This window comes from Cryptotermes secundus, unplaced genomic scaffold, assembly GCF_002891405.2.
Source record: "Cryptotermes secundus unplaced genomic scaffold, Csec_1.0 scaffold310, whole genome shotgun sequence".
In the NCBI taxonomy this organism is placed as follows: domain Eukaryota; kingdom Metazoa; phylum Arthropoda; class Insecta; order Blattodea; family Kalotermitidae; genus Cryptotermes; species Cryptotermes secundus.
In genome coordinates, this window is record NW_019734354.1 from 39,396 (window position 1) to 67,111 (window position 27,716).

Below are 27,716 nucleotides of genomic sequence, written 5' to 3' on the forward strand. Positions count from 1 at the left end.
TGAATATTACTGCCTACGTGCTACATAATGATTATTCCCTCCCTCTGTCAAATATTCTTTCCCGTACGTCCAAAGCGGAAAAGGTGGTGAAAACTAGGTCAATTTATACAGAGATGGTGCAACCAGCTGACGGTGAGAGACTGCGCACATTTTGAAAGTGAACTGCTATGAAAAACGAGGGAAATGGAGTAGAAGTTAACGGCTTACACACGAAGAGCGCTGCTGATTCCAAGGCCTCCTATAGCGTCGCCGTTGGGCAGAGGGGAAATGGTCCGGTCGTAAGTCAGTCGGCAATGCAACACAGCGACACGGGGCGCAATATTTTGATGGGGGCCAGACCGACGAAGTTTCAGATTATGGAGAATACAGCTTTTTTATCCTCTTTGGAAGTGAAGTTTATGTGTTTACGTTAAGTCACAAGGAAATTGCTGGCCGCGGAATAAACGACAGCTGCTTATCATCCCTCCCGACGGTGCGACGGTGCCCTTGTAACGTCTCCTGGTCAGAGCTCAAATTCTATGCCAGTCCACAGTATAATATGACAATGATAATCCATAAAACGTTTTCACAGCCTCTTGATAAGTAGACTTCAAGAGTCAGATAATCGCATAATGTACGTCGTAAGTAAATCAAATCAGAATTGAAATTCTGCCAGACTACATGGTGTCACATCACACAAGACATATTTCAGAGATAATGTTTCTCAGCCTGTGGGACTTGACACTCTCAACTGTATGCAGTTTCAGTAATCAGAGCGAAATTGCCAGCGAATCTTCGTGTATAAGATTCTGAGACTTTTCGAGCAGTCTCGTATCAAGAAGGAAATAATTTTCAGGCCCGAAAAAGACATGCATGGGTTTCAGCGGGCGTAATCAGAAAACCAACATACACGTGTATGCACATCATAATCAAGACTGTCCCGAAACGGAAACTGCGATTCAGAAATTGAACTTCGTCTGCATTCTGTGAAAGAGGTATCTCAAATCCTTGCGTCAAATTGGTTGAATTCCTCGTGTATGAAATTTCGGAGGACAACGAATCTCGCATACCTGAGCAGAATGGCGTTTGTTAAGGAGGCCGCACACCAACTGCGTCAAAACAAGCATCAAGACATGATACAAAAGACGCAGTCTTGCTTCATTCGTGATTCGTCAGCATAAAGCTGATGCCAGCATCATGACTCAGACCGGTGTACGGCGGTTTTCATAATCTCATTCGTTTCAACTGTGCTCCTTTCTTTGTGTCATGTCGCAGACATTGTGTCTTGACTGTTACATGCCTTGACTCATGCAGTTGTGTGGCCTATCTTACTCTACGTTCTTCCATCTTCGGATATTTTCTGGTGTGCTAACTGAACGCACACTTCAGAAAAATCTTAAATATTCCACAAATATGAACACAAATTATTCATCCTCTTTAAAACTGCATCCGGCTTGAAGTTCTTAGTGTCTGCACAACAGACTGCGCTGGACAGAAACCTCAGCAGCATATGCACACTGATTCATGGCCCAGTTCGCCACGAGTGGGCTGGTAGCCGCGTACACATGTAACTTCCCTTTCTGCACCAGTGGAGACCAGAAAGCCTGGCCCTAGTGACAGACGCTGTCCATGGATGTGGTGCAGAAAGTTCTCCCGGGCCACACTGGGACGTGTCTTTTCATCAGTGCCATATTACATTTGCGTTAGTGTTCAGGACTTAACGATACAATTGATTTGTTTTATGTAAGAGCTGAGGTTTCCACGGCTGTGACGAAGAATGCTGTCTTCTGCGCTGTCGCGCCGTGTAGATATTGTGTAAACCAATGTTTCGGAACAACGTATCGCCTCCATCTTCAGAGTATAAAATCAGCGAGAGAGGAACCAGCGTGAGCAGTTGGCTTAGCCAAGAGCAACACCTCCTTAGTTTTCCTTGCGTTTAATTCTAGAGCAACCTTCTTACAAGCATCAATTAGAGTTTCTCTGTTCTTGCTTATGGCATCTGTGTTATCACCCAGTAGATTCATATCATCAGCATAGACCAGAATCTGGTGTGTTCCATTTAATTACAGTCCCACCTGGTTTTCCTGAACCTTCCTATTAGCGTATTCTAAAACAAAATTTAAAAGCAGTGGCAACAAAGCATCTCGTTTTAAACCATTGTAGACAGGAAAATTATCAGACAAATGTTTACCTATGCTGACTTTAATATACGTTTCATTTAAACACGTTTTAATCAGCCTGAGTAGTTCTATGGATAACCCAAACTCTGTGAGAATATTGTACAATACTACCCTCATAGCTGAATCATAGGCTTTCTTGAATTCTACGAATGACTGATGTTCTGTCTCATTTTACGCCCATTTTACTCCACTGCCTTACGAATGCAGAAAGTCTGATCAGTTACTTATCTGTTGCGTTGAAACTCACACTGATGATCCCCCATAAATTCTTCTACATATGTGTTTAACCTTGAGTGAAGAATATTGTATTAAATTTTGTATGAAGCTCATAACCAGCGATATCCCAAGATAATTACTACAGTCAGTTTTATCACCGTTCCTGTAAACAGGTAAAATAACAGGCTCCTTCCAGTGATCTGGCAGTTTTCCCTTATTCCATATAGAATTAATACGTTTACGGATCTCAGACTGTAATGTTTCACCTACTACCTGAATCACTTCTGCCACAATTTGATCGTTTCACCTACTGCCTGAATCACTTCTGCCACAATTTGATCATCACCTAGCGATTTGTGCATTTTCAGCTGTGCAATGGCAATATAAACCTGAAAAGGAATAGGATCAAGTACTAATGGCTCATTTGTAACTCCCTCACATATAACTGGGCCTTTATACACCTTCAAGAACTGAGAGAAGTAGCTCTTCCTCCCATTCGAAATTTTGTAGGAATCTGCAAGCAGATCACTATTCTCATCCTTCAATAAGTTACTTCTAGATTGGTTAGCCCCATTAAATTCATTTATTCCTCTATACAAGCTTCTTATATTCTTGTTCTTATTGTGTGTTGCAAGCTAATTAACTTTTCCTTCAGCCTAAGTCACTGACACCGAATAATAATTTTAGGAAATATGAAACACTCTTATAAAATACAAAGGAGAAATATAAGATGCAAATTAATCTTATCTGAAAAATTATGTATCGTGATTTTACATGACAAGGGTGCATGAGTCGGGCAAACTTACGAACCACGGTTATATTCGAACATGAAGCGCTACGAAATTTTCAGCGAGCAGCACTTGGATTGACTACATGTAGCTTTATCGGACCAGTCTGACTATGCTAGGAACTTAATCGCCATAACACTTATACTTCACTACAAGCGAACAGTGACAAATTTCTGTAGTCATGTGTAGCTGGACAGGTGTAAACCTACATAAATTTGTTGCAAGATAAATTATGATGAAGTCTGGGATTTTCTGTACTGTCATATGATTGAAAGTTACTGTGAAATACGTTTTTCTGGAGTCGCGAATTCTATTAGAATATTGCGTCATTGCGGAAAATGGGCCAACTTTCACCAGGTAAACTTTATACCTTTCTCTCCTTACAAGATACACACATGTAAGCATTGCAGTACGTAATATAATGTAATAACATGTGTAAGTATAAAAAAGCAGAATGATTTCGTGTAGCCTTCTCTTCCTTTTTAGGCATGTGCTACACGACAGTTTTTTGTCTAAACGATTGTGTTTGTTGGTATAAATATAAAATTTATATTTTCGACACTAGATGTCGCGAGTTGAGCTGAATATGTTATCGCTCCGTGTAGCCATGAAGCTACATGGAAGCTGCCAGGATGATAGGGCCACGCAGCGCTAACTTAACTAAATGTTCCTTTATATGAATTCTAAGTTCTGATGTCCTTCCTTCGGACAGGGCTACCAACCTTTACTTCTATCCGCCCGATGGGTTTATTACTAGCAGTAATGTTGTAGAAAATACGTATATCACCAACTCCCCTGTCGCGTGTGTGCTGGGCAACCCGACAAGATATTTTGTGGGCTCTCGAATTTGAACGAATATTTATTGGAGAGCCAATGTTACATTCACACTTACAGATATTCTCAACTTATAACGTCCTTTAGACATTTCTTCTCCAATGTTACTACAATTCTGCTCTAGTCGGATAACAACTCTTCTGTTCTCTTGCGAATACTAATTCTGCTGGTCTCTGGCCGACGTTGGACTGTTAAGCCCTGTCCACATTACTCGTGCTCGTGCGTCAGAAGCTTACTGATGCCGGAAAATCAGGATCTGGAGCTCATATCTGTTGCGAAGAAATGCGAAGACTTTGTATGTAAACCGGTTTGGGCGTCCACTTCGTCAGCTCCAGATTCTGATTTTCCAGCAGCAGTAAGCTTCTGACGCACGAGCACGAGTAATGTGGACGCGCCTTTATAACTTGCCTTCGGACTGAATAGGGTTAATTCCGCCTGCTATTACTAATTGCTGTATAGCAATGGATGCGTTCTGATTCCTAGCCGTTGTAGTGGGAACGTTGCTCGTTGTCTAGGAAATCAACAATGACCTCTTCAACCATTCCAGCTTTCTCGCGGCATGCCACAATATATATAATATCTCTACTATCAAAGTTGCAAAGCCGGTGCCGTACGAACTTCTGGGGTGGATATATAACTATGGTAAATCACTGTAGGGAATAGGAGATTTGTGTTACTGAAGTATGCACATTTTATTGTGCAGTTATATTAGAGAATCGTGTATGCCATTAGTGTAACTGGTGAACGGCTGAGATTTAATAAATGATATGTGTAGAATAGCGAGGTCAAGAATACGTGGATCTATACATCCACTCCTCCATACATCTTCATGGCGTAGTTTTTAATAAATTAAGCACAGGGGCAACTTCCCCTTATTTTTTAACTAGGCCTATTTGTGGTGTTACTATCTGGGAGAGCTATTCCCATCTTTTTCTTTTATTGCTAGTGGGGTGGGACTAAGTCCCTTGAACTGCGGCCACTTCTGGCCTATTGTACCAGCCCCAGATGATAGGTGAGGGTGATTGTGGAGCAATTTGGTGGAATGAAGATTGGCGGGGGAAACCGAAGTACTAGGAGAAAACCTGCCCCAGCGCCACTTTGTCCACCACAAATCCCACTTGACCAGACCCGGGATCGACCACGGGCCGCCGCGGTGGGAAGCCAGCGGCTAACCGCTTGAGCTATGGCGCGGCCTATTCGCATCTTACAACATAGCAAGCAAAACAGGTGATGTAATACGTGCAGGGTCTTGTGACCAAGGTACTGAACCTACGGTTCCATAAAAAGCAGAGTTTCTTGTGTAGCTGAGCAAGAACTGCGTTCTGAAGAAGGGATCTGCTTTATGGAGCTAGCTTTATACATTTAACTTAGGTGGATCCTGTTTTGTGGGGATATTAAAGTAGGCCTGGGATTCCCAGTCTCCAGCCCTATTTCATGCGACCACCACATACCACTTCAGTATTGTAGGTACCATGAAGACTGTTCCCGCTTAAATTATATGTTTAATGTCAAGCTAATAATAAAAACCGTAGCAAACTAATTAATATACTTAAGAAAATTGCTAAGTAATGAGTGAAATTCTGTGTGATCGGTAGCGGAGTAGCTGTGGTTTTAATTAATACCTATAACGTTTCTGAAACTTCATTCATTACGTGGCTGCCCGGTAATCGATGATAAATGCTAATTGTAACCACGGGACTTCCAGTGGTCGAGAGCCCAATGTGTGGGGCAGATTTCAACGTAAGAATTTGGACCGTACGGGGGTCCGAGCCGATGACAGTAGGCTCCGTCTACACATTCCCAATCCTCTAAACAGGATCCACATTATCTCAGAACCGCCGTGAAACTGAAATCGTTCAGTGCCAAATAAACCCGCAGTTCTGATTTGTACTTTCTGTGTCTGTGTTCTAGCTTACGGGAACCTCGGGTCTGTGTTGAGTTCCCAGGGTCGGGTGGAGGAAGCAGAGTGGGCCTACAGGATGGCTCTCAAATATCGCAGCAATATGGCAGATGTTCATTATAATCTGTGAGTATACAAACATATTATTTTGTGACAACGAAATTTCCTCCTTAATTTACCTGCATCATGAGTAGCCTGGATTGGAAACAGGAATCGGTTCGTACAGGAGGCAATCAAATTGAGAAATGAAGAAGTAAAAATAAAAAGGACTTCAAAATTAAAAAGGAGATGAAAATCTGTGACATAAGAACATGTTAAGGAACCTAATATGATTCATTTAATATGTACAAGGATCATACATAAAATGTCATAAAAGTAAAGAAATTAAGATTTCACTACGGATATATATATATATTGTGACTGAGAAGTGAAAGGGAACTTCTTATTTAGCGAAGATTCAGAACCTATCGTAAAAAAATATTTCCACGAAGGCAGAGAGGTGATATTTCACGTGACCTAAATACGTATTTAAGAGTTCGCAAATGTATTAACATAACCCAAGATTGTAAATATAAGGAAGAAAATATCCTTTAGGTTTCAGAGTAGTGTAAACACAACAGAACCACTGGAAGCGTCAGTAAATAAGACCCAGTAAGTAAATAAAGATAGAGAGACGGCTAGACAGATGTGCAGGCATGCAGATATGTGTGTGAGAGAGAGCCCGCAAAACTTGAGTTTTAGAACTTACTGGATCTGCAATAACCCTGCAGAAAGAGAAGAATAACAAACAATACAGTATTTCAATGAAATAGAGAAAACTGAATAAAATACTGAAATAACAGAGGCCTTTATAAACGACACAGATTTATTTTTAGGTACGAAATTTTATCCGTTGCCAGGATACGACTAGTAAAGACTGAGAAACCTAATGGTTTGTAGCGGTGAACTGTAAAGTGTGTAGACCAGCGATAGCGCTGCATTGCCTGCAGTCCCGAGTACTGTGTATAAAGTGTCAATAACTCCAATAATCCAAACCAAAACCCGTCTTATAAGTCACGCACAACCCGTAAATAGTGAAAATATTAACAAAATATACATCTCTTAACACCTAAATATGTTTCGGTATTCAAAATGCCTTTAAAATGAATAACTATATAAAAATATCCAAGTGATTGCAAATTCATTTCCAGGCCTCGGCTATCCAAAACGAAACTATACAGTAGTGTTGGTCTGCTGCCATAACATGCGCTATACTGAAATAACGAGAAAGTCTTAAGTACTGTACTGTTCCTGGATTTGCAAGACAATCTGAAATGCGTGTAAAGAAACTGCGCTACCTTCGTTTTAATCAATCAATGTAGAAAGTAATTCAAGAAGGTTTCTTGGAATTTTAGGTTGCTGAGAAGAAAAGCGCTAAACCGGAACCGTCAGATACGTGGTACCTCGGAGAAACATGATGTGCTGTTGAGATTGCCAGAGAAACAAAGAGGCAGTGCATTACAACTTGAGAGAAGGCACCAGCTACGTACGCTGTGCATTGTCATACTTGACGTCATACTCAATAGGTCTTGCACAGAGGCGCCTAACTTTTGGAAAGGATTAGAAAACACTCAAATACTGCAAATCTGGTGGACAAGTACTTAACAAACCACTGTAGATTGTAAGATTTGAGTTTTTCACGGCGGTGACTATGAAGAAAGCAGTCTTCTGGGATGTGGAGCCATGTAAATATTGTGTTAACCGACGTTTCGGAGGAACGTATGGCCTCCATTTTCAGGGTAGGGAAAAAAAGAAGAAAATCCGCAAGCGAGCAGTGCTCACCTGCTCACACTAGGTCGCTCGCGGATTTCTTCTTGTCTTCTAGCCTGAATATGGAGGCGATACGTTCCTCCGAAACGTCGGTTAACACAATATCTACAAGGCGCCACATCCCAGAACACTGCTTTGTTCATTGTAGATTGGCTCCCGACAACATGAAAGAAGAGGGATATATTCTCTAGGAAAATTGTAACAGTACGTTACTAGAATGTAACATGGCGACCCAATGCAGACAACAGCAAAAGAAATCTGACGAAGCCTGTGCGTGGTCTACTGCAGTAACAAACACGAAGCTACTTACAGCTTATAACATTTTGAAAGATCATTTTAAAATCATTTTTAAATATCAAATTTTGGATTTAGGATCACCTAATTATTAAATTAAGTTTAAGCTATTGTAATGTATATGACTTCATCAGATGTACGATTTTTATTCTTATTTCATTGTATTTTCTGTTAATTTTACCCCAGGTCTCGTCTAAGTTTTGTCTACATTGTGAATTGAATAGAAACTAATTTGTACGAACCATTTAGAGAAACCAGAATGTTAGCGTTTCAGTTCGGTAATAGTATGTGAGAAACTTACAGCACCGGAGGATGAACCATTTGAGTTCGAAACATGTAGTGCGTGCTATATAAATAAATACATAAATAAATAATAAAATACTGTTGCGTTGACGGTAAAAATTATTTATGTTCACTTACCCCCCTCGTCACGCGTTCTTCTGGCAGAGTAAACTGTATCGAGTCGTTTGCACCTCATTTTCCTGAAAAAAAAAGAAGGTAGTTTAAAATATACGGAACGTAAGTCGCGTTCAAGGGGCTATATTCCCCCTGAAGGGCACTGAGATATGAACCCGTTCAGGCGAAAACTACGGAAACAACATTTAGGAAGTCACAAATCTGACACTGGCTGCATGGCTTACAATCAAGAACAGCTTGGTTATGTTAAGTGAGGTCCAATATTAAGGAAACGTCGGGTAATCAGTGAATTTGCTGCTGTTATGCTATGGGCATGACATATTCTAATTTTCTTCCGGGGAAAAGACGTATAGTGAACTAGTTTTTTGCAGATGGGACGCTCGAAAAAGTGCCAGGTTCGATTTCTGGATATCACAGTTCGCAATATTTTACATTCCTTTGGAGTCAATCACACAAAACATTATAAAACAATAATACAAATACGCTGTAATACCGAGCAATGCGTTAGAAACTAATCCGCGACATAACGCGTGCTTTCCTGAGGCATATGAAGTTGATATATACAAAGATGTCCTAAATGCAATGCGATTTCAGATAACGCACGGTGCAAACCTTGAACAGAAATCTTTGCATCCATTTCCACAATAGGCCTACTGAACTCACGTTATGAGTGGATACAGGAAATCTTGTTTGCTTTATCGGGCTGAGAATTCTCTCTACACTACCGATCAGTGTTGTTAGAGTGGAAATATTTAGTAAGCCGTTCCGAGTTAATAAAAATCAACCTGTTTTCGAGCTTGGGGGCACCGGCTTTTAAACCGCTTTGGGGGCTGCAAATTATTTCAACACAGTGATTTGAATATTTCACAAGGGAAAGCTAAGAAAAGCGCATTATAAATCAGTCACTTCTTTAAAACACGATCGTTTCTTAAGATTCTTTTCATATCTTTTAAGATTTATCTTCTGAAAATTNCGGAAACAACATTTAGGAAGTCACAAATCTGACATTGGCTGCATGGCTTACAATCAAGAACAGCTTGGTTATGTTAAGTGAGGTCCAATATTAAGGAAACGTTGGGTAATCAGTGAATTTGCTGCTGTTATGCTATGGGCATGATATATTCTAATTTTCTTCCGGGGAAAAGACGTATAGTGAAATAGTTTTTTTGCAGATGGGACGCTCGAGAAAGTGACAGGTTCGATTTCTGGATATCACAGCTTGCAATATTTTACATTCCTTTGGAGTCAATCACACAAAACACTATAAAACAACAATACAAATACGCTGTAATACCGAGCAATGCGTTAGAAACTAATCCGCGACATAACGCGTGCTTTCCTGAGGCATATGAAGTTGATATATACAAAGATGTCCTAAATGCAATGCGATTTCAGATAACGCACGGTGCAAACCTTGAACAGAAATCTTTGCATCCATTTCCACAATAGGCCTACTGAACTCACGTTATGAGTGGATACAGGAAATCTTGTTTGCTTTATCGGGCTGAGAATTCTCTCTACACTACCGATCAGTGTTGTTAGAGTGGAAATATTTAGTAAGCCGTTCCGAGTTAATAAAAATCAACCTGTTTTCGAGCTTGGGGGCACCGGCTTTTAAACCGCTTTGGGAGCTGCAAATTATTTCAACACAGTGATTTGAATATTTCACAAGGGAAAGCTAAGAAAAGCGCATTATAAATCAGTCACTTCTTTAAAACACGATCGTTTCTTAAGATTCTTTTCATATCTTTTAAGATTTATCTTCTGAAAATTGTTGGATGGTTTAATAAAGTTTCTTTGACTGCCGGTAGGTCCCTCAGATTTTCCCACTCATTTTCTTTCTTCAAGGGATTACCCCTTTAAACCCAGTGGTCACCATATTTACCACCTGCTTTAATATACAAAGACTTTACATTCTCCCCACAGAGTTTACGTTTGCGTTTCATATTATCATATTACTGTCACAATGAAAACGACTTCTTTCCCCTAAAAAGACTGAACCGGCTGGTCTTTGTAGCGTTGACGTAATGTGATTCCTGTGAGGTATGAACTGAATTTTTATGTACAATTTAGGAAATTCGATCTTCAGATAACAATAACACTGTCATGGTTCGACGGGAGGCTAAACCAAGGATGACTGCCCTAGGGAGGGACAGCAGAAAATTAATCTTCTCAGTTCGCAAGATAATGCAATTCGCAAACAATAGGAACAGTTTCGCATTTAGATGGAAGTAATGGTGGAGTATTAATGTTCTCTGGGTCATGATGCATTCGGTTGCAATCCGACAGGGTTCTGCCCCACACACTGGCACAACTCGACGTCTGGGTGACGAAGAGGCACTTGAGAAGCTCGGTGGCTCTTCACGCACACATGACATGGGATCTCCATCAGGAGTCTGAACGCTCCATTGCGTAGGGTCCTTCATGCAGAGGGGCTGGAGGGTCTTAATTTTCTGTCTGGTTTAGTGCGCAACTCTCGGACCCGTCATCACAGTTCACAATGACAAGAGTCCTGCAGCGGTATGGACGGCGTCGCGCCTTTCGAATTGAACGTATTGACGCTCGTGAGCCATTCAGCCGGATTTCCAATTCATTTCCTACTACGCACAAGATATACTACGACTCCGTTATAAATTCTGATTCGAAATGTAACCGATGTTTGTTGGGATAAACATATGGTCACGTATATACGTGACTATAGACAGGGTTTGGATTAGTAATTGGATTTACTGGAATCTTACAAATAGTAACTACAATTAATTACAGATCTATCGCTAATTCACACACACTCTACAGTTCACTACAATATGAACTAAACCTTCTTAGTCTGTCGAGTGTTTACCAGTCGTTGCTTCGTAAAGGCCTCCAACACTTAGATTCCTCAGCTACCGTGTTCACATCCTTACCGGCTACCGACTGTTTGACGGCTCACCATGGCCGCAACACCTAATCATGTCAACAACGGCTATCACTCGCTATCACAGGCTAGCACTCACTTCCGACCGTGTTCGCTGGTTTGCTCTTCAAGCGAAGTCATAGTCAAAGTCACATTACTATCAACGGTCTGCCGGTCAGCCAGTCTTAGTGTCATATTCCTTCTGTGGCCCAATGACCAGATATTTGTTGCCGTCAAACAACTGCCCTTTTATCTATATGGGGCATCCTCTCTGACGAGAGGACGGGTCTGTCAATTGTCGTGGTTACAGTCAGCCGTGCATGTCATCTACATTTACAATTGTACTTGTCGCCCTAGCAGCCATTTTGCTTCGTCTGAGTCAGAGCTGCTTTACGACTGGCGGTTTACCGCTAATCATTTCGTCTTAGAGCCCTTGAGAACCACGACCAGTATTTCTTTTCAATTAAACACCTGCGGTTTTGTCCTTATGTAACATCCTCTCAGACGAGAGAATGGGTCTATGGTTCACAATTGCTGCTGGTCTCGTCAGCGAAGCAATTCTCTGGTCCGAGTCCCACGAGACTCATGACCGTATTTTACTGTCTCAGATTCGAGATTTCCACAACCTTGAGAGCCATGTTACTGTAATTATATCCTGCAGGAAGAGGAGGAATGCACATCCAAATCCCAATCCAACATAACTGCATACGCCAATTTTAGAAAAACTCCAATGTAAGTTATTTTAGCATAACCAAACTCTTTACATAGGAGCAGAATGAATCTGCGCATAAAACTGTACAAATTTTTCCACAGATAATTTTATGAATCATTTTACAGGAACAAATTTTGTAATATGGATCCACAAGGATTACGAGTCAGTATTTGATGACTTCATGTACTACATCGCCTGATGATGGCTCCTTGAGAGCCGAAACACATTGCGTAGCATAAACCCAACAGACACAAATGTGGAAGTGAGTTGTTTGACTGTTGCGTTGCCGGATATATACAAACAGTATATTGATACACATAACAGGATCCATTCACCGAAGATTATGGAATGCAATAGAATGAATGAATGAATGAATGTATGTATAAGGGGTGGACCTTCTCGGCTCTTGCACCGCGACCTACAGAGGCCTATTGTGCTTCAAATGCAATAAAAACATGCGTCGCTTATGGACTTTTCATTAAATATTTAAGAGTTTTTATTACATGTCTACTTGTAAACATAAGATTGTTTAAAGAAAGAAGTCTTCTGGGATGTGGCGCCGTGCAGAAGTTGTGTTAACCGACGTCGGTTAACACAACTTCTACATTTCGCCACATCCCAGAAGACTGCCTTCTTCATAGTCACCACCGTGAAAACCTCAAATTTTACATATGATTGTTTGTAGCTCTATTAACCCTGCGTTTAATTTCCGTAGTATTTTCATCTTATGAAATGTGAGTTCCCTAAACCCAGTTTTAAAATACCTCCCTGCTCGGCCTGTATGCAGTTTACTGCACCGTCCTGTTTCACTTTGCACCATTTCGCGTGACTTACATGTATCTTATTAAGACTGCACTTTACGTTGGAATTATACACGGTATTTCTCGCGGTCAGTGCCCATGTAACGTCACTTCTTAGTAGCTAATCATGGTGCGAATTTTAACTGATTTATTTTCTTTTCTAGACCTTTCAAATTGCACATGCGAGTTAAGTTTTTTAGTGCTGGTTAGTCGTTTTAGAGCAGCAGAAACACTTGTTATTGCTGGAAATTTTCTCACTGGTTGGTACGGGCGTCTTTTACTTTCGCGTTCAGGAGGACAGAACTAACTCTATCAATCACATCCTTCGGTCTGAATGCAGCAGCTTAGTGCTCGGTCGGGTGGCTTGAATAGCTATCAATAATAATGTCCATATGAATCCAGAGGGAAGCCTGTGAATAGTAATGTCCAGATAACTAATCTTATCGTATTAGTCTATCTCTAAAGTGTAGACCTCTTTCACTATGGTATGAATATGATTCACGCAGTTCAAAGTATGTTCCGGTTTTGTCGTATTATGAGGACTTGCGAATCTAAGTACAGTGTCGTTAAACGTTACGTTACAGGAGTAGTTCTGTCATGGTGCTTCAGTTCGGACATCACACGGAACTATTCATGTCTTAACGTTCTGTTAGTTCGGAAATAATTTGTTTCAATACAAACAGTGTGTGTGTTCTTTAATTTATTTGGTTATGTCCTTCGTAAAGAATTTATATTGGCTTTTGTTTTCCCCTTAAAAGTTTCATTCGCTTCAAATAACTTATTTTGACGTAACAAAAAATAGTGCTATATGAAGAAGTACAGACTGCTTCATACGTTAAATTCTGAACATTTATTATGTTAGGTATCAAATAACTTTTTAAACTTTAATTCTGAGGCGTTTTACAGATAGCAAATGCAACTGATGTGACCCGACTGAGCTGAGGTCTCGCAGTCTTTCACGTATGTCAGTGGTCAGTTAGAGTACAACATGGCAAAGGGCTTACTTAACCCGTGACGTCAGATGAAGAACAAAAGGAACTAATTATTTCACATCGTTTATCGCGTGGCTTATCAGTTCTGATGGTACGGTATCTATTATTCCTCTCAACACTGTCTTACGTAATGTAGTATTGGCCGATAAACACAGGCCGGATCCTCAGGCTGTACGGGTTTCAGGTGCAGCGAGAGATTTGGTAGTACAAGAATGAACAACGGGAATTACCCCAACGAAGCAGATGTAAAGAAACACATCAAGTTTTGTCTGCGAATGTAAAAAATATTCCCTTTCTTATTTAGAAGACAAAAATCCAAGGAATATCGGAATTCGTCCCATGTATCCTTAGCACTGCAGCATCGATTACATAACAAAGTTGTGCAGGCAACAAGCAGAGGTCATACAAAATCATGAGACTGAACATGTTCGCAGCATATGACAAGGCGAAGACAGACATAGAAAATACAAGAGGCTTAAACTTGACGTCGGTCAAGGTTAAGACCGTTCAAGTGACTAAGCTGCCGTTGTAGCGTGAGATAAATAAGATAGGCATGATATCCTTTGCAAAGCCTGGCCTGACAGGACTGTAGTGCCAAAATGAAGAATTAGCGAATTACCAAAAACACGCTATGCGTGCGATATGTACACTTGACAGAGGCCAAGCATATTCGTAAGAGACAAACTCACCCTCTCGTCAGAAAGGATATTACGAAGGACTATAACCGCAGGGGTTCAGTTGCAAAAGAATCTCTGGTCGCGATCCTCAAGAGACTTGGCGCTAAAACGCCAGTCGTAAAGTAACTCTGACTCTGGTCCTGACTTGCAGCAGTAGTAGCTGCAGGCCAGTGAGTAGTTAGTGACGGATAGAGATGTCACGAGTTAATTCAGAGTCGACAGTTGTGAGACAGTCGCCAACCGTTATAGACGTAAGCAGAGGATATTGTTGGGACCCGGTATCAAGCAACGGCTAGTGTAGATATAAAATTTGCGTGTGCTGCAGTGAGAGCGTTATAATTACTTGTAGTTACGATGTATAAGCGTTCAATGAATTCTACAGCAATCCAGGCCTAGTGTGTAGTCACTAACACGTAACAGTATGGTCAGTGTTAATGAACCATTTCTTTCAAATGTAACTACAAATCCCAACAATGTTAATGAAGATGGCGGATAGTAATAGTCTGAGACAGGTGGAGGACAAAGTGGTGCTGGGGCGGGTTTTCTCCGAGTATTTCGGTTTTCCTTGCCTATCTTCATTCCACCAATTGCTCCACAATCTCTATCACCTGGGGCTGGTACAACAGGCCAGTAGTTGCTGCAGTACCAAGTGCACTCAGTCTTATCTCACTAAGAATAATAAAAAAATAAACCAGCTTATAAATTTCCTTCCCACAGCCTGAACTTCCGTCCACTGAAACCAAAGTGACAACCAATCAATCGTAACTTTGTATGAGCAGTTTTGAACGTACTAAAATCCTGACATTTCACACCACTGTCACGGAACATGAAATCCTAACGGAAGTAATATGAGCCCTCCCTCCTTTCTCAGACACAGCGCACCTACATAACTCACCCACAAAAAAAAAGGCTTGTGGGCCTGGTAAATAACTTCCTTCTGTTTATATTTTCTTGACGTGAGTTATACCCTTCTTCCCGTGAAGGTGATGAGCTACAATTTCTCACCATTATTGCTGACAATGCACTGCCGGCCACTGGCGAGAGAAAGCTTTATCTCCAAGCCACCACAAAAAAATGTTATCAGATTACTTCGCGCACAAGTAATGACCGTCCCTAATGACAGCGTTTCCAACACGCCCACCTCTGACTAGCTTACTGGTTTTATTACCATGTTATCGTTCTGCGATAGTGATATGAATTATCTGAAATTACGGCAAGCTGAAGTGGTGTTACTCCACAGAAACTGAAATATATAGCGATAAATGACGTTCATTTGCACAGAAATACCTACCCTGAAGCTTTCGAATATTTTTAATTAACGAGCAGACAGAGTGCGCTGAAACTCAATGTATATTCAGTGTCAACGCAAGCGTAACCAGGGAGAAATCTGTCTTCTCCAATGTTCTACACGTACAAATGCATACATGGATACTCCTCTCTGCGCGCATCCTCTGGCAGCAGCATTCTCGTTGAGTCCCTGCAAGCTGCACAGAAGTTAATTAGTGACACTCGATTCGGTCCTGTAGTAAGTGTTCCAACAAAAGCGGCCTCCGTCTAGGGGTAACATTCCCACCTCATGACGCAAGGTACGCGGGTTCAAACCCGGCGGAGGTCGTGGAATTTTTAAAGGCGGAAAAATTCAGGGAACAAGTCCTCCGGGAGGGACTTTAAGCCGTGGGTCCCGTGTCGTAGATTTACGGCACGTAAAAGATCCTCATGTCTCTAGGAGACCTCTGAGCAAAATTCTTAGGTAAAAAGTTTCCCGCCCAAGTAGTTTTCAATGCCTCCGATAGATGGGTTAGCATCGGGTACCGCAGCCAGCCTCGCTGGCTGAACGGGGCTGATAACGAGCACCAGTACCGGCAGGGTATGGAGACTGGTAGAATATTAAAGGGGGACGTACAATAGACTATTAGTCGCGGTGCATGGGGAAACCCACCCCCTCCAATAAAAATAGTAATAATACTAATAATAATAACGTGTTCCAACAAGGTTTTCGTGGCTTTCTTCAGTCTCTCTAGCTAAATGCTAAGATCATGTCGAAAAAAGCAACTTATTCTGCCTTCAGTTTCCCTCCATATAGCACCATTTACAATGATTAAGTCATACAATTCGTCCCCTACGCAATCCCGTAGTTTGTAAGCACCGTTACATGCCTCACTGAATCTTATCAAATACAAATGTATTGTAACCTGTATAGCTAGGCAACGGCGCGATAAACACCTCGCTTAAGCGCTTGACAACAACGTATGACCATTGCTAGGTAACGATTCATTAAACACGTTAAAACGCGCAAAAACAGAAGCTGTATCTCAGTGATCGAATGTTTATTGCTCGTTATTAGGCAACAGACAGCGCACCAATGAAGTCGCTGGCTAGGATTCAAGTGACTTGTTTTCTGTAGATCCGCGCCGAAGATTAATAGAGGGCAAAATGGTCGTTTGCAGTCAGTAGTAGCTGGAGGTGCGGTTTTCACAGAAAACTCGACTTCAGGGAAACTTGAAAATCAGGATTACACTGAATATGCAGGCTATGAATTTTGGAATTTCTATTAAAACAGTTTGACGCAGTAAGCATATTATTGACAGTCTAGAGGTACCCCTTTTCGGCATCGTTTGACATTTTACTACTGACTGAAAACAGTGTAATACTGGTTGATGGCTCTATGATACTAGCTGAAGATGTTGTAAACTGACTGCAGTACTTCAACGGCTAAATAAGCAAGCTGCAAATATGTCTGTTTCGAAAGAAGATTTAATGCATGACGCCCGTCATGATTGTGCATTTAAGACAACACGCTGATTTGTTTTAGCCTATAATTTCGTCATTTTTGTGCAACTCGCCAATCCTTCTTACGTACCTTGTACTAGCGCCAATTAAATCTAATTTTTTTCAGTAATTTGCTAGTCAGTTCCACAAAACGTTCTCTGTTATAACTGTTCTCTACCTCGGTATTTGAGATCAGTATATTTTACCTTCCTCTTCTATAGCAATTATTTCTATATTACTTCTGCTCCTGAGAACAAGTGCATCAGCACGCCCACTGGCAATTTCACTGCTGTACAACATTCATATGGTTCTCCCGCCCACGGTTCCTTATACAGTAGTGGGCGGCACAGAAATCCCATAGCTGAAGGTAATATTCACACTCACTCTCTAGAGGTCGCAAATAGCTGCTGCCTTGAAACGACGACAACCCATTCCATTTTCCTGGCTGTAACTATTGGAAGTTGACAAACTCCAACGTGACGGTGCGTCGCTACTTATTCTCACAGAAACCACAAGAAGAGACACCCGCGGAGGCGTAGGTAATTGCTATACTACGCTGTAAGCCGGAAGGTCGAGGGTTCGAATCACGATGTCACTGGATTTTTCAATTGACCTAATCCTTCCAGCCGCACTATGGTCCAGGGATCTACTCAGCCTTCAACACAAATGAGTACCAGGAATCTTCCTGTGGGTGAAGGGCGGCCGGCGAGTAAGGCAGGCAACGTCACCGCCATCTGTGAGCCGATTGTCTAGAAAATGTGGGAGCCTCGACGTCTCACTACCTTATGGGTCTCCACGGCTTGTTGCAGGGATAGTTTTACAGTTTTGAACAAAAAGGCCGGGGCACGTAGATGACCACTCACCCGGAGCTAGTGCCGAGTTCAAGAGAATATGGCTGTATACATCCACTTTCCCATACGCCTTCATGCGGTACTGCTTAATTAGTTAAGCAAGGGATAACTTTACCTTTATCTTACCACAAACTTTAGTTTCGTAACAGAGTAAATTGCCTCCTTCAAGTGAGAGTAACAGAATACGCGTTGCTGTCATCTTCTGGGTCTGTTTGTAAGTACTGATAATCCACGCGCTTAAGTGTTTTAAAATTCGCAGTGAAATATGCCGCCATGTATAATGCCTAGACACCCATACGCCTACGGTCGCTTCAGACGGGAAACATTCCAGCCTTTTTTTCTTACACGGGAAATCCGAAGAGAATGGAGAACTTCAACATTCCAGTTTTGTTTATACAGACGAAATCCAAAATGAAATGGAGCCATTCTCCACGTAAACATCCCACTCTTTATTATATGCATGGCATCCCAAATAAATTACAATACTTCAACAATCCAGTCTTGTTTATAAAGAGAATATCCAAAATAAATATACAGCACTTCTGTAGAGCTCATAAGAGTCGTTGAAAATTCTGGACTTAGCGCTGTCAGCAAGAACATGAAGTGTACTGCGTTTATCAGTACGGAAAGAGGCTCCTTCCACAAATGGCGAACGCTGATATTGACACAAACCGCACAGTTCAGCGCGCCGAAGAGCATTAAGCTAGAACTGCTGTTACGTGCAGCGTGCTGACGGAAGTGACGTCACCGTAAGCTATAGGCATCGGATATGAGAAGTAAACGCCATTTTGGCGACTCTTCTATTTGCACACAAGGACGAAAAGGAACAAATGGATTGAGAAAATTACATAATGTGAAGCATCACATATTTGACGATCACGTAATATTGAATAAAATTAAAAGTTGTTCCTGTATTTAACATATTAAGCACTACGCCATGAAGACGTATGGGGGAGTATCTGTACAGATCCACATTTTCTTGACCTCAGCACTAGTTGGAGGTGAGTGTTCAGCTTCACGCACCGGCCGCTTTATCCCCGGTACCCATTGAATAGGAGGCTGCGTGGGCCACAGAGCCGATCTGGACGACGTAGAGAAGATTAAATTCTTGACCCTGTCGGGACTCGAACTCCGTCCCCTCGGTCGTTCACCCCGTAGCCGGTCTCTATACCGAGTGCGCTGGCTCCCTCATGTAATATTAATAGAACAATGAAAAGAGGGCTGGGTGGAATATTTAGTATAAACAAAAATGAGAAATTTAAACAAAATTTAATTTTAAAAACGTAAGCTTATATGGGGGGGATGGTACAGTATAGGAAATGGACTGGACTGAACTTGGGGCACGATTTGTAGCGAGCTTTTGTATACAATGTTATTTAGGTTCCGTGAAATCAGGGAATGTGTTGACTAGCCAAGAAACTGAGTTGTTTATTAAAGCCTCCACAGATCTTTCGTACGATAACAGCAGCAGGCTGGCTGAAACGCCTGTTACAAATGTGGAAAAGAGGAAGCAAGCTTTCGTGTGATGTGGGCGTGACATAAACCGGAAAGGGCCTTGCTCACGGATACGAACATGCCGTGTGTTGCGTGGGTCACCGAATTTTAGACACATATGAACATTATTCTTCCAGGGAAATGAACAAGAAAATTTGGAAACAATGAAGATGATTTATGTTAGAGTGTATCGACCCGAAACATTGCCCTCGTTATCAAACTCAGACCGGCAGTCGCTGGTGAATGCAACAAACATTTGCCCTCCATCAAACAAAGCGCCACTCTGCAATTCATTTAGCCAGTTTTTCGTTTCATGACGCCCTGTCTTTGTATTGACTGTTGACTATTTGCTAGCCCCGAGTGTTTGCCTCACCTACTCTCCGATCCACAGCACGTGCCCCCCACTATGAATCATCCTGTCACTGAAGCTATTGTTTCCAGTCCTGCCTAAGCTACACGTACACCAGGGCTGCAAGTGATAAGGGATATTGCCAATTGAGAGGATAATTTATTCATGCCATTTTATTTTATTTATGATATCTATCCGTCATTCTACCTTAAACTTATTTCTTTACGTCGTCTGTCCTACATTCATTTTTATCCTATCTTTCTTTTTGGTTCCTTTTTTTGTTATCTAGCTTACATTTATCGTTCACACTTTTTATCTGTACCTTTGTTTCTTTCAGTTCAGGTTCGTGAACACTCTCAAATCAACTGACAGAATATGTGATTCATAACCTCAGGATAATTTTTTTAAAAAATCTGTGAGATAACGGTAACTTGATTACAATAGATTCCTGAATATAACTCAGTTTTGTCTGACTTTCATTACGTGCACACTTATGTTATCATTATCATAAATGTTTAGGTTACAGCACAGAAGAGTATTGGTTCAACTTGAAACCGTCCATTAGCCACTGCTATTAATGTGCTAGCAGATATGTTTGTGTTGCTAGAAAACCAGAGGATTACAGCTGAAGTTGCAGACAGTGCCGTGTATTAATTACAGTAATGAGCCACTTAGTCACTAATATAAGCGAAGTTTAACAAGAGTTCAGTTACGGAGGGGAGTAAATTATCTCCCTGAAAGTAATACTACGACAGGGTGGGCCTCGAATCGATAAAGCCTTCGCCATATTTAATGTCTGTGTAAGTGATGGCATTAATCCTTAATATAACGAAAGTACTGAAGTGATAACCACACACTGATGCCAATTAAAGGGACAGAAAAACATGTCAGGCCAATAAGCTGTTGTGCCACCTCAGTCTCAGTGGCTAGAAACAGACTTCCCACTCCTCAGTCTCGAATCTGATCCCTCAGCAGAATTCACTGCGTTCAAAACTGTTCTGGGATAGGTTATAACGGCGGTTCCTTGTCAGTCGACCGCCTTTGTGGTCTAGTGGTCAGAGTTCCTGGCTACAGATCCAAAGGTCCGGGTTCGATTCCCGGTGCTACCGGATTCTCTGAGAAGTTCTGGGTCTGGAACGGGGTTCACTAAGCCTCGTGAGGATAACTGAGAAGCTACTTCGAGGAAATAGCGGCTCCACTCTAGAAAACCGAAATTAACGGTCGTTGGGATTCGTTGCACTGACCACGGGACACCCCTCTATTATCTAAAGTTGGCACTAACTTCGCCGACAAGCGGCGGTCGCTCGGTCGGTATAGTTCGCTTGAGGACTAAAACCACGGAGGTTTCTTTTTCTTGTCAGTCATTCCTCAACTGAGGTTTGCCGTACGTCTGACCCGGTGGCAGATTAACACAGTCTCGATTCTTGGTTCGGACTTTGCCTCCAGCAACTGTGCGAATCGTGATAAGGAACACAGAGTCGTCTTCGTTATAACACCGTGTGTTCTGGTAAGTGGGTAGCAACAATTCGAAGGAACACTCTGCCTGCAACTTCATTGTACCCTGAAGATTAAGGCAGCATGTTACTCCGAAACGTCTTAACCCATCTAACAGACTACAGGGTGTCTTAACTCAGAAGGCCCCAATATCAATTTTCGCTGCTGTCAAAATCTCAACGCTTCATAGTATGAAAACTGTATACACCCTATAAAGAATTGCTTGTTCAGCACTGCATTCCATTTAACTACATAATTATGAACAATAGAAATCTTCATATTCACTTCAGGGACCTCAGCTGCTTGAAGCTGAAAATTTTTTGAGGAGCAAGCCTACACTTAATTAACTACATTTTTCGGATGTATCTACTAATAACGTTATAGACCACAGTTTCTCAAATATATATATATGCATATGTTCTTCGAACAAACGTGTAAATCTGAATTATAAAAGAAAAGGTACAGTTGACCTTGTGCTTATCTAATCAAGCATTATGCTATGAAGGCGTATGGGAGAGTAGATGTACAGATCCACATTTTCTTGCTCTCCGCACTACTTAGAGGGGAGTGGTCATCTGCACACCCCGACCACTTAACCCAGGGAGAAAGAGCCCCCGGTGCGCATTGTATAGGCGGCTGAGTGGGCCCCAGGGCAGATCTGCATGACGTGGAGGAGAGAAAATTCTTGACACTAGCGGGACTGGAACTCCTAACCCTCGGTCGTCCGACCTGTAGCCAGTCGGTATAACGACTGCGCTATCGTGGCTCCGAATTATACTTTATTTATATTGTTTATTGTGACAATATCTTTGTCAACATCTAGATGCATTTCGAACTGAGCTTCATAAGAAACATTGATACATTTCTCCTGGCAACTCGCAGTTTAGAGTGCAATACGAAATTAATCGAAATCCGTCCAGTAGTTTCTGGGATGAAACATTCGTTCCCTTACACACATGAACACAGCCTACCTACGAACATGATGTGCGTAAAGCGCGTGGTAAGGGCGCGCCATAGCTCAAGCGGTTAGCCGCTGGCTTCCCACCGCGGCGGCCCGGGTTCGATCCCGGGGTCTGGTCAAGTGGGATTTGTGGTGGACAAAGTGGCGCTGGGGCGGGTTTTCTCCAAGTACTTCGGTCTCCCTTGCCAATCTTCATCCCACCAAATTCTCCACCATCATAATCACCCGGGGCAGGCTACAATAGGCCAATCAGTGGCCGCCGTGCCGAGTGGAGCCAGTTGGACTCCCCCCCACTAAGCGAATTTAAAGCGCGTGGTAACTGGTATTAATTCTTAGCTTTAGGCAAAAATATTTATATACATGATTCAAATAAAAATACATTAATACGTTCTAAAAATGTATCGGATTTGAGACATCTAATGAATCTACTGGCAGTCCCGTAACTTCTCGTAATAGCTTCTACTAATAGATAGACTTGTCAACATACTCGTATACATATGATAGTCCTGAAAGAGCCTAAACTCCCAACTACAAGACAACAGGGGAACAGCACCAAGTATCATAAGAAAACACAACAATACATAATCTTAGAACATTCAACTTGCACCCCGACATGGCATAAGGAGGAGTGATGCAAACAAACGGGCAAGAAATCCATAGCAACATACCCACTCAGGAAAGGCCAAGACCAAGATAACCAGTGTACCAGCAGACTTGTCATATAGACATATACATACATTTTTAATATTAATTCTAATCTTGACTTTAATTTAATTAATTCGCATTCATTTTAACTAATTGTAATTAACAGCAATACAATTTAAGCTGAAGAGTAAATAACAAGAAGTGTTATTACTAAGCAAATATCATATATCCTATGGTCAAATTTGAAAAAAATATATGGATCCATATTAAACTAAAAGTTCAGCAGTAAGCACAAAGTGATACATCTGATGATGACCCAGTAAGAGTCGAAACATGTCGTGTTAACATTTTAATGTAATCAACTTGTGTTAGTATTTTTACATGAATTGTTATGTAGACGTAAATACACTCATTTTGAATGACACACATAAAATATACAGGGGTATCCAAAGAACGGCCTGAGGTTACGATCCATTTATCTGCGACTGTTGCATTCGTTCCTGCCCAGTACAGTACGACCTAATTGCTAAACGGAGTTAGGTAATACAATTTCACGTCAGTGATTACATTTGCATTATTTTCGTTGTCATTTGAATTCATGCACTGTCGCGTTTTGTTTGTACTCGCTGATTCAGACAGGCAGACAAACCGTTCGCAGCACAGACAATCGCATTGCCGGACGCTTCGTGGCGTACACAGCCGGAACTGTGCGGGGTCTCGTGAAATTAAGAAAGATTCGATACATCAGAAAACATGCAACACTTTCAACGGTGCCAGTTAGTCTGTCGGACATTAGAAGCGACAGGTGGCCCATCTGAAACAGAACAGTTCTTCTAAGATTTGAGGCTTTCACGGCGGTGACTATGAAGAAAGCAGTCTTCTGGGATTTGGCACCGTGTATATGTGGTGTTAACCGACGTTTCGGAGGAACGTATAGCCTCCATCTTCAGGGTAGAAGGAAAAATATAAGAAATCCGCAAGTGAAGAGACCGTGAGAACCGGTAAAATCCCGGTGCCAAATCCCAGAAGACTGCTTTCTTCAGAACATTTCCTCATTTCAGAATAACTCACATGGAAAATAAGTCGTAACTGATCTTCAACTGAATTCGAGAGTAGAGAAATACAGACATTTCAGAAACTGACAGTGGATAAATTTAATTTAATCGGACCTGAAGTAAGTGCCTCAATGCCGGAAATTTATTTTATTTTATTTTATTTTCGTAAAACAGAATAAGAGCCTCTGCGACGCTTGCTTTTATGTAAATCCAGCTTGCCGCACGCTCTTCGCTTATCGCACACCATTTAACGATTTTTCTCTAAACGGAAAAGTTTGATTATTTGTGGTGAACTGGATTCAGTGAACTTCTGAACTAAACCAGACAATGACATCGATGTTTCAGCCATTGCTTACCTTCCCAGAAGCTATGATTCTAGCTATCCTTGTGTTTCCTGACATAAAAGGGGCCATAATGTGTATTTAAAGTATTCATTAGTCGTAAGCATTATTTGTTTAGTAAATTTTAGGCAATATATATGCAACTGGCCCTCGACAAAAATTAAGCACTCTTTGCATTTATGAATACAAATGTTTGTGTCCACAGTATCGTGTATCTGGATCCGCCATATTCAGGCTTCTTCAACCCTTTCCAGNCTCTAAACGGAAAAGTTTGATTATTTGTGGTGAACTGGACCCAGTGAACTTCTGAACTAAACCAGACAATGACATCGATGTTTCAGCCATTGCTTACCTTCCCAGAAGCTATGATTCTAGCTATCCTTGTGTTTCCTGACATAAAAGGGGCCATAATGTGTATTTAAAGTATTCATTAGTCGTAAGCATTATTTGTTTAGTAAATTTTAGGCAATATATATGCAACTGGCCCTCGACAAAAATTAAGCACTCTTTGCATTTATGAATACAAATGTTTGTGTCCACAGTATCGTGTATCTGGATCCGCCATATTCAGGCTTCTTCAACCCTTTCCAGGATAAATTCCTTCCAGTTAAATGCCTTCTGTGGTACATTTCCATACTGACCAGTAATATGCAAAGACTTAAATAACTAGATTTAAGAGACTTCTCTTTACTTAAGGAAACCGAGCAAGTTAGCTTAGCGTCATACTCCAGTCTTTTATACGGGACGTGCTTGTTTCGCATCTCGGCCCGAACATAGACTAATGAGGGTTTCCATGATTTTCCTCAGTTCTACGAAGTAAATTTATGGACACTGCCACTAGCATACCCGCTCATTTTTCGTGCATCATCCCATCGTTCGGTGATAGATACTGCTCTGCTTGCCACCTGATTCCACAGCTTAATCTTCGGTCCTGAAGATAGACGCGACATGTTCCTCCGAACTGGCGGCTGACTTTCAACGTATGTTGTATCCCGCTGAGAATGTCAATTCCTGCACAGATACTGAGAGCATCGTAAAGCAAAGAACTTCCGCGGGAATACCTGCCACTCACTGATATNTTCTCTAAACGGAAAAGTTTGATTATTTGTGGTGAACTGGTTTCAGTGAACTTCTCAAATAACCAGACAATGACATCGATGTTTCAGCCATTGCTTACCTTCCCAGAAGCTATGATTCTAGCTATCCTTGTTTCCTGACATAAAAGGGGCCATAATGCGTATTTAAAGTATTCATTGGTCGTAAGCATTATTTGTATAGTAAATTTTAGGCAATTTATATGCAACTGGCCCTCGACCAAAATTAAGCACTCTCCGCATTCATGCATACAAATGTTTGTGTCCACAGTAGCGTGTATCTGGATCCGCCATATTCAGGCTTCTTCAACCCTTTCCAGGATAAATTCCTTCCAGTTAAATGCCTTCTGTGGTACATTTCCATACTGACCAGTAATATGCAAAGACTTAAATAACTAGATTTAAGAGACTTCTCTTTACTTAAGGAAACCGAGCAAGTTAGCTTAGCGTCATACTCCAGTCTTTTATACGGGACGTGCTTGTTTCGCATCTCGGCCCGAACATAGACTAATGAGGGTTTCCATGATTTTCCTCAGTTCTACGAAGTAAATTTATGGACACTGCCACTAGCATACCCGCTCATTTTTCGTGCATCATCCCATCGTTCGGTGATAGATACTGCTCTGCTTGCCACCTGATTCCACAGCTTAATCTTCGGTCCTGAAGATAGACGCGACATGTTCCTCCGAACTGGCGGCTGACTTTCAACGTATGTTGTATCCCGCTGAGAATGTCAATTCCTGCACAGATACTGAGAGCATCGTAAAGCAAAGAACTTCCGCGGGAATACCTGCCACTCACTGATATACGTGTATTAATATGGTAATGTGTATATTTCGAACTAGCGTAAAAGCATCAATAATTGAAATTTTTAAAAGCGCACTGAATATATTGAGAATATGCAGAAGAAATATAACGGCGTCTAAACCTGATAACTGCCTGAATATCGTTGCTTCTTGAGAGAGAGCTCGTTTCTCCGCATTCTGGCAAATTGNTTCCTGACATAAAAGGGGCCATAATGCGTATTTAAAGTATTCATTGGTCGTAAGCATTATTTGTATAGTAAATTTTAGGCAATTTATATGCAACTGGCCCTCGACCAAAATTAAGCACTCTCCGCATTCATGCATACAAATGTTTGTGTCCACAGTAGCGTGTATCTGGATCCGCCATATTCAGGCTTCTTCAACCCTTTCCAGGATAAATTCCTTCCAGTTAAATGCCTTCTGTGGTACATTTCCATACTGACCAGTAATATGCAAAATAATTAGATTTAAGAGACTTCTCTTTACTTAAGGAAACCGAGCAAGGTAGCTTAGCATCATCCTCCAGTCTTTTATACGGGACGTGCTTGTTTCGCATCTCGGCCGAACATAGACTAATGAGGGGTTCCATGGTTTTCCTCAGTTCTACGAAGTAAATTTATGGACAGTGCCTTGATTACGTCACTGTCACTAGCATCCCCGCTCATTTTTCGTGCATCATCCCAGTGTTCGGCGGTAGATACTGCTCTGCTACCACCTCATTTCACAGCTTAATCTTCGGTCCTGAAGACAGAGGCGATATGTTCCTCCGAATTGACGGCTGACTTTCAACGTATATTATATCCCGCTGAGAATGTCAGTTCCTGCACAGATACTGAGAGCACCGTAAAGCAAAGAACTTCCGCGGGAATACCTGCCACTCACTGATATGCGTGTATTAATATGGTAATGTGTAGATTTCCAACTAACGCAAAAGCATCAATAATTGAAATTTTTAAAAGAACACTGAATATATTGAGAATATGCAGAAGAAATGTAACCGCGTCTAAACCTGATAACTGCCTGAATATTGTTGCTTCTTGAGAGAGAGCTCGTTTCTCCGCATTCTGGCAAATTGATTGCTATTATGAACGCCAAAGACCCTGAGAGCTATACCAGCGGTAGCGTAGCTACTGGCAGGGCATCCCTTGCTGGACAGGTCAAAGGGTAGGAGGCATCAGAGGAAGAGAGACACCAAAAACCAAAAACTGATGCCGGAAGCAGCGTCATCAGCAGCGACTTGAAGCACAGAGCAAATGATGCTCGAGATGGTTAAAGTTCGTATAGCAACAGGCGTGACCAGGGTGGTTTGAACGGCTGTTGTACTGCGATGTGGAAAGCAAATGGAAAAACTACCACATTATCA

At 41.6% G+C, this 27,716-nt stretch overlaps 1 protein-coding gene across 1 annotated transcript in view; it reads left to right on the forward strand.

Annotated features, from left to right (window-relative positions):
* Positions 1 to 1,608: 1,608 nt before the first annotated feature.
* Positions 1,609 to 27,716, forward strand: part of LOC111868841 (protein O-mannosyl-transferase TMTC2) — a 76,771-nt gene continuing 50,663 nt past the window's right edge. The window contains exons 1-2 of the mRNA XM_033753188.1: positions 1,609 to 1,681; positions 5,909 to 6,023. Coding sequence (XP_033609079.1) covers positions 1,609 to 1,681; positions 5,909 to 6,023 — 188 coding nt within the window. The remainder of the gene's footprint in view (positions 1,682 to 5,908; positions 6,024 to 27,716) is intronic.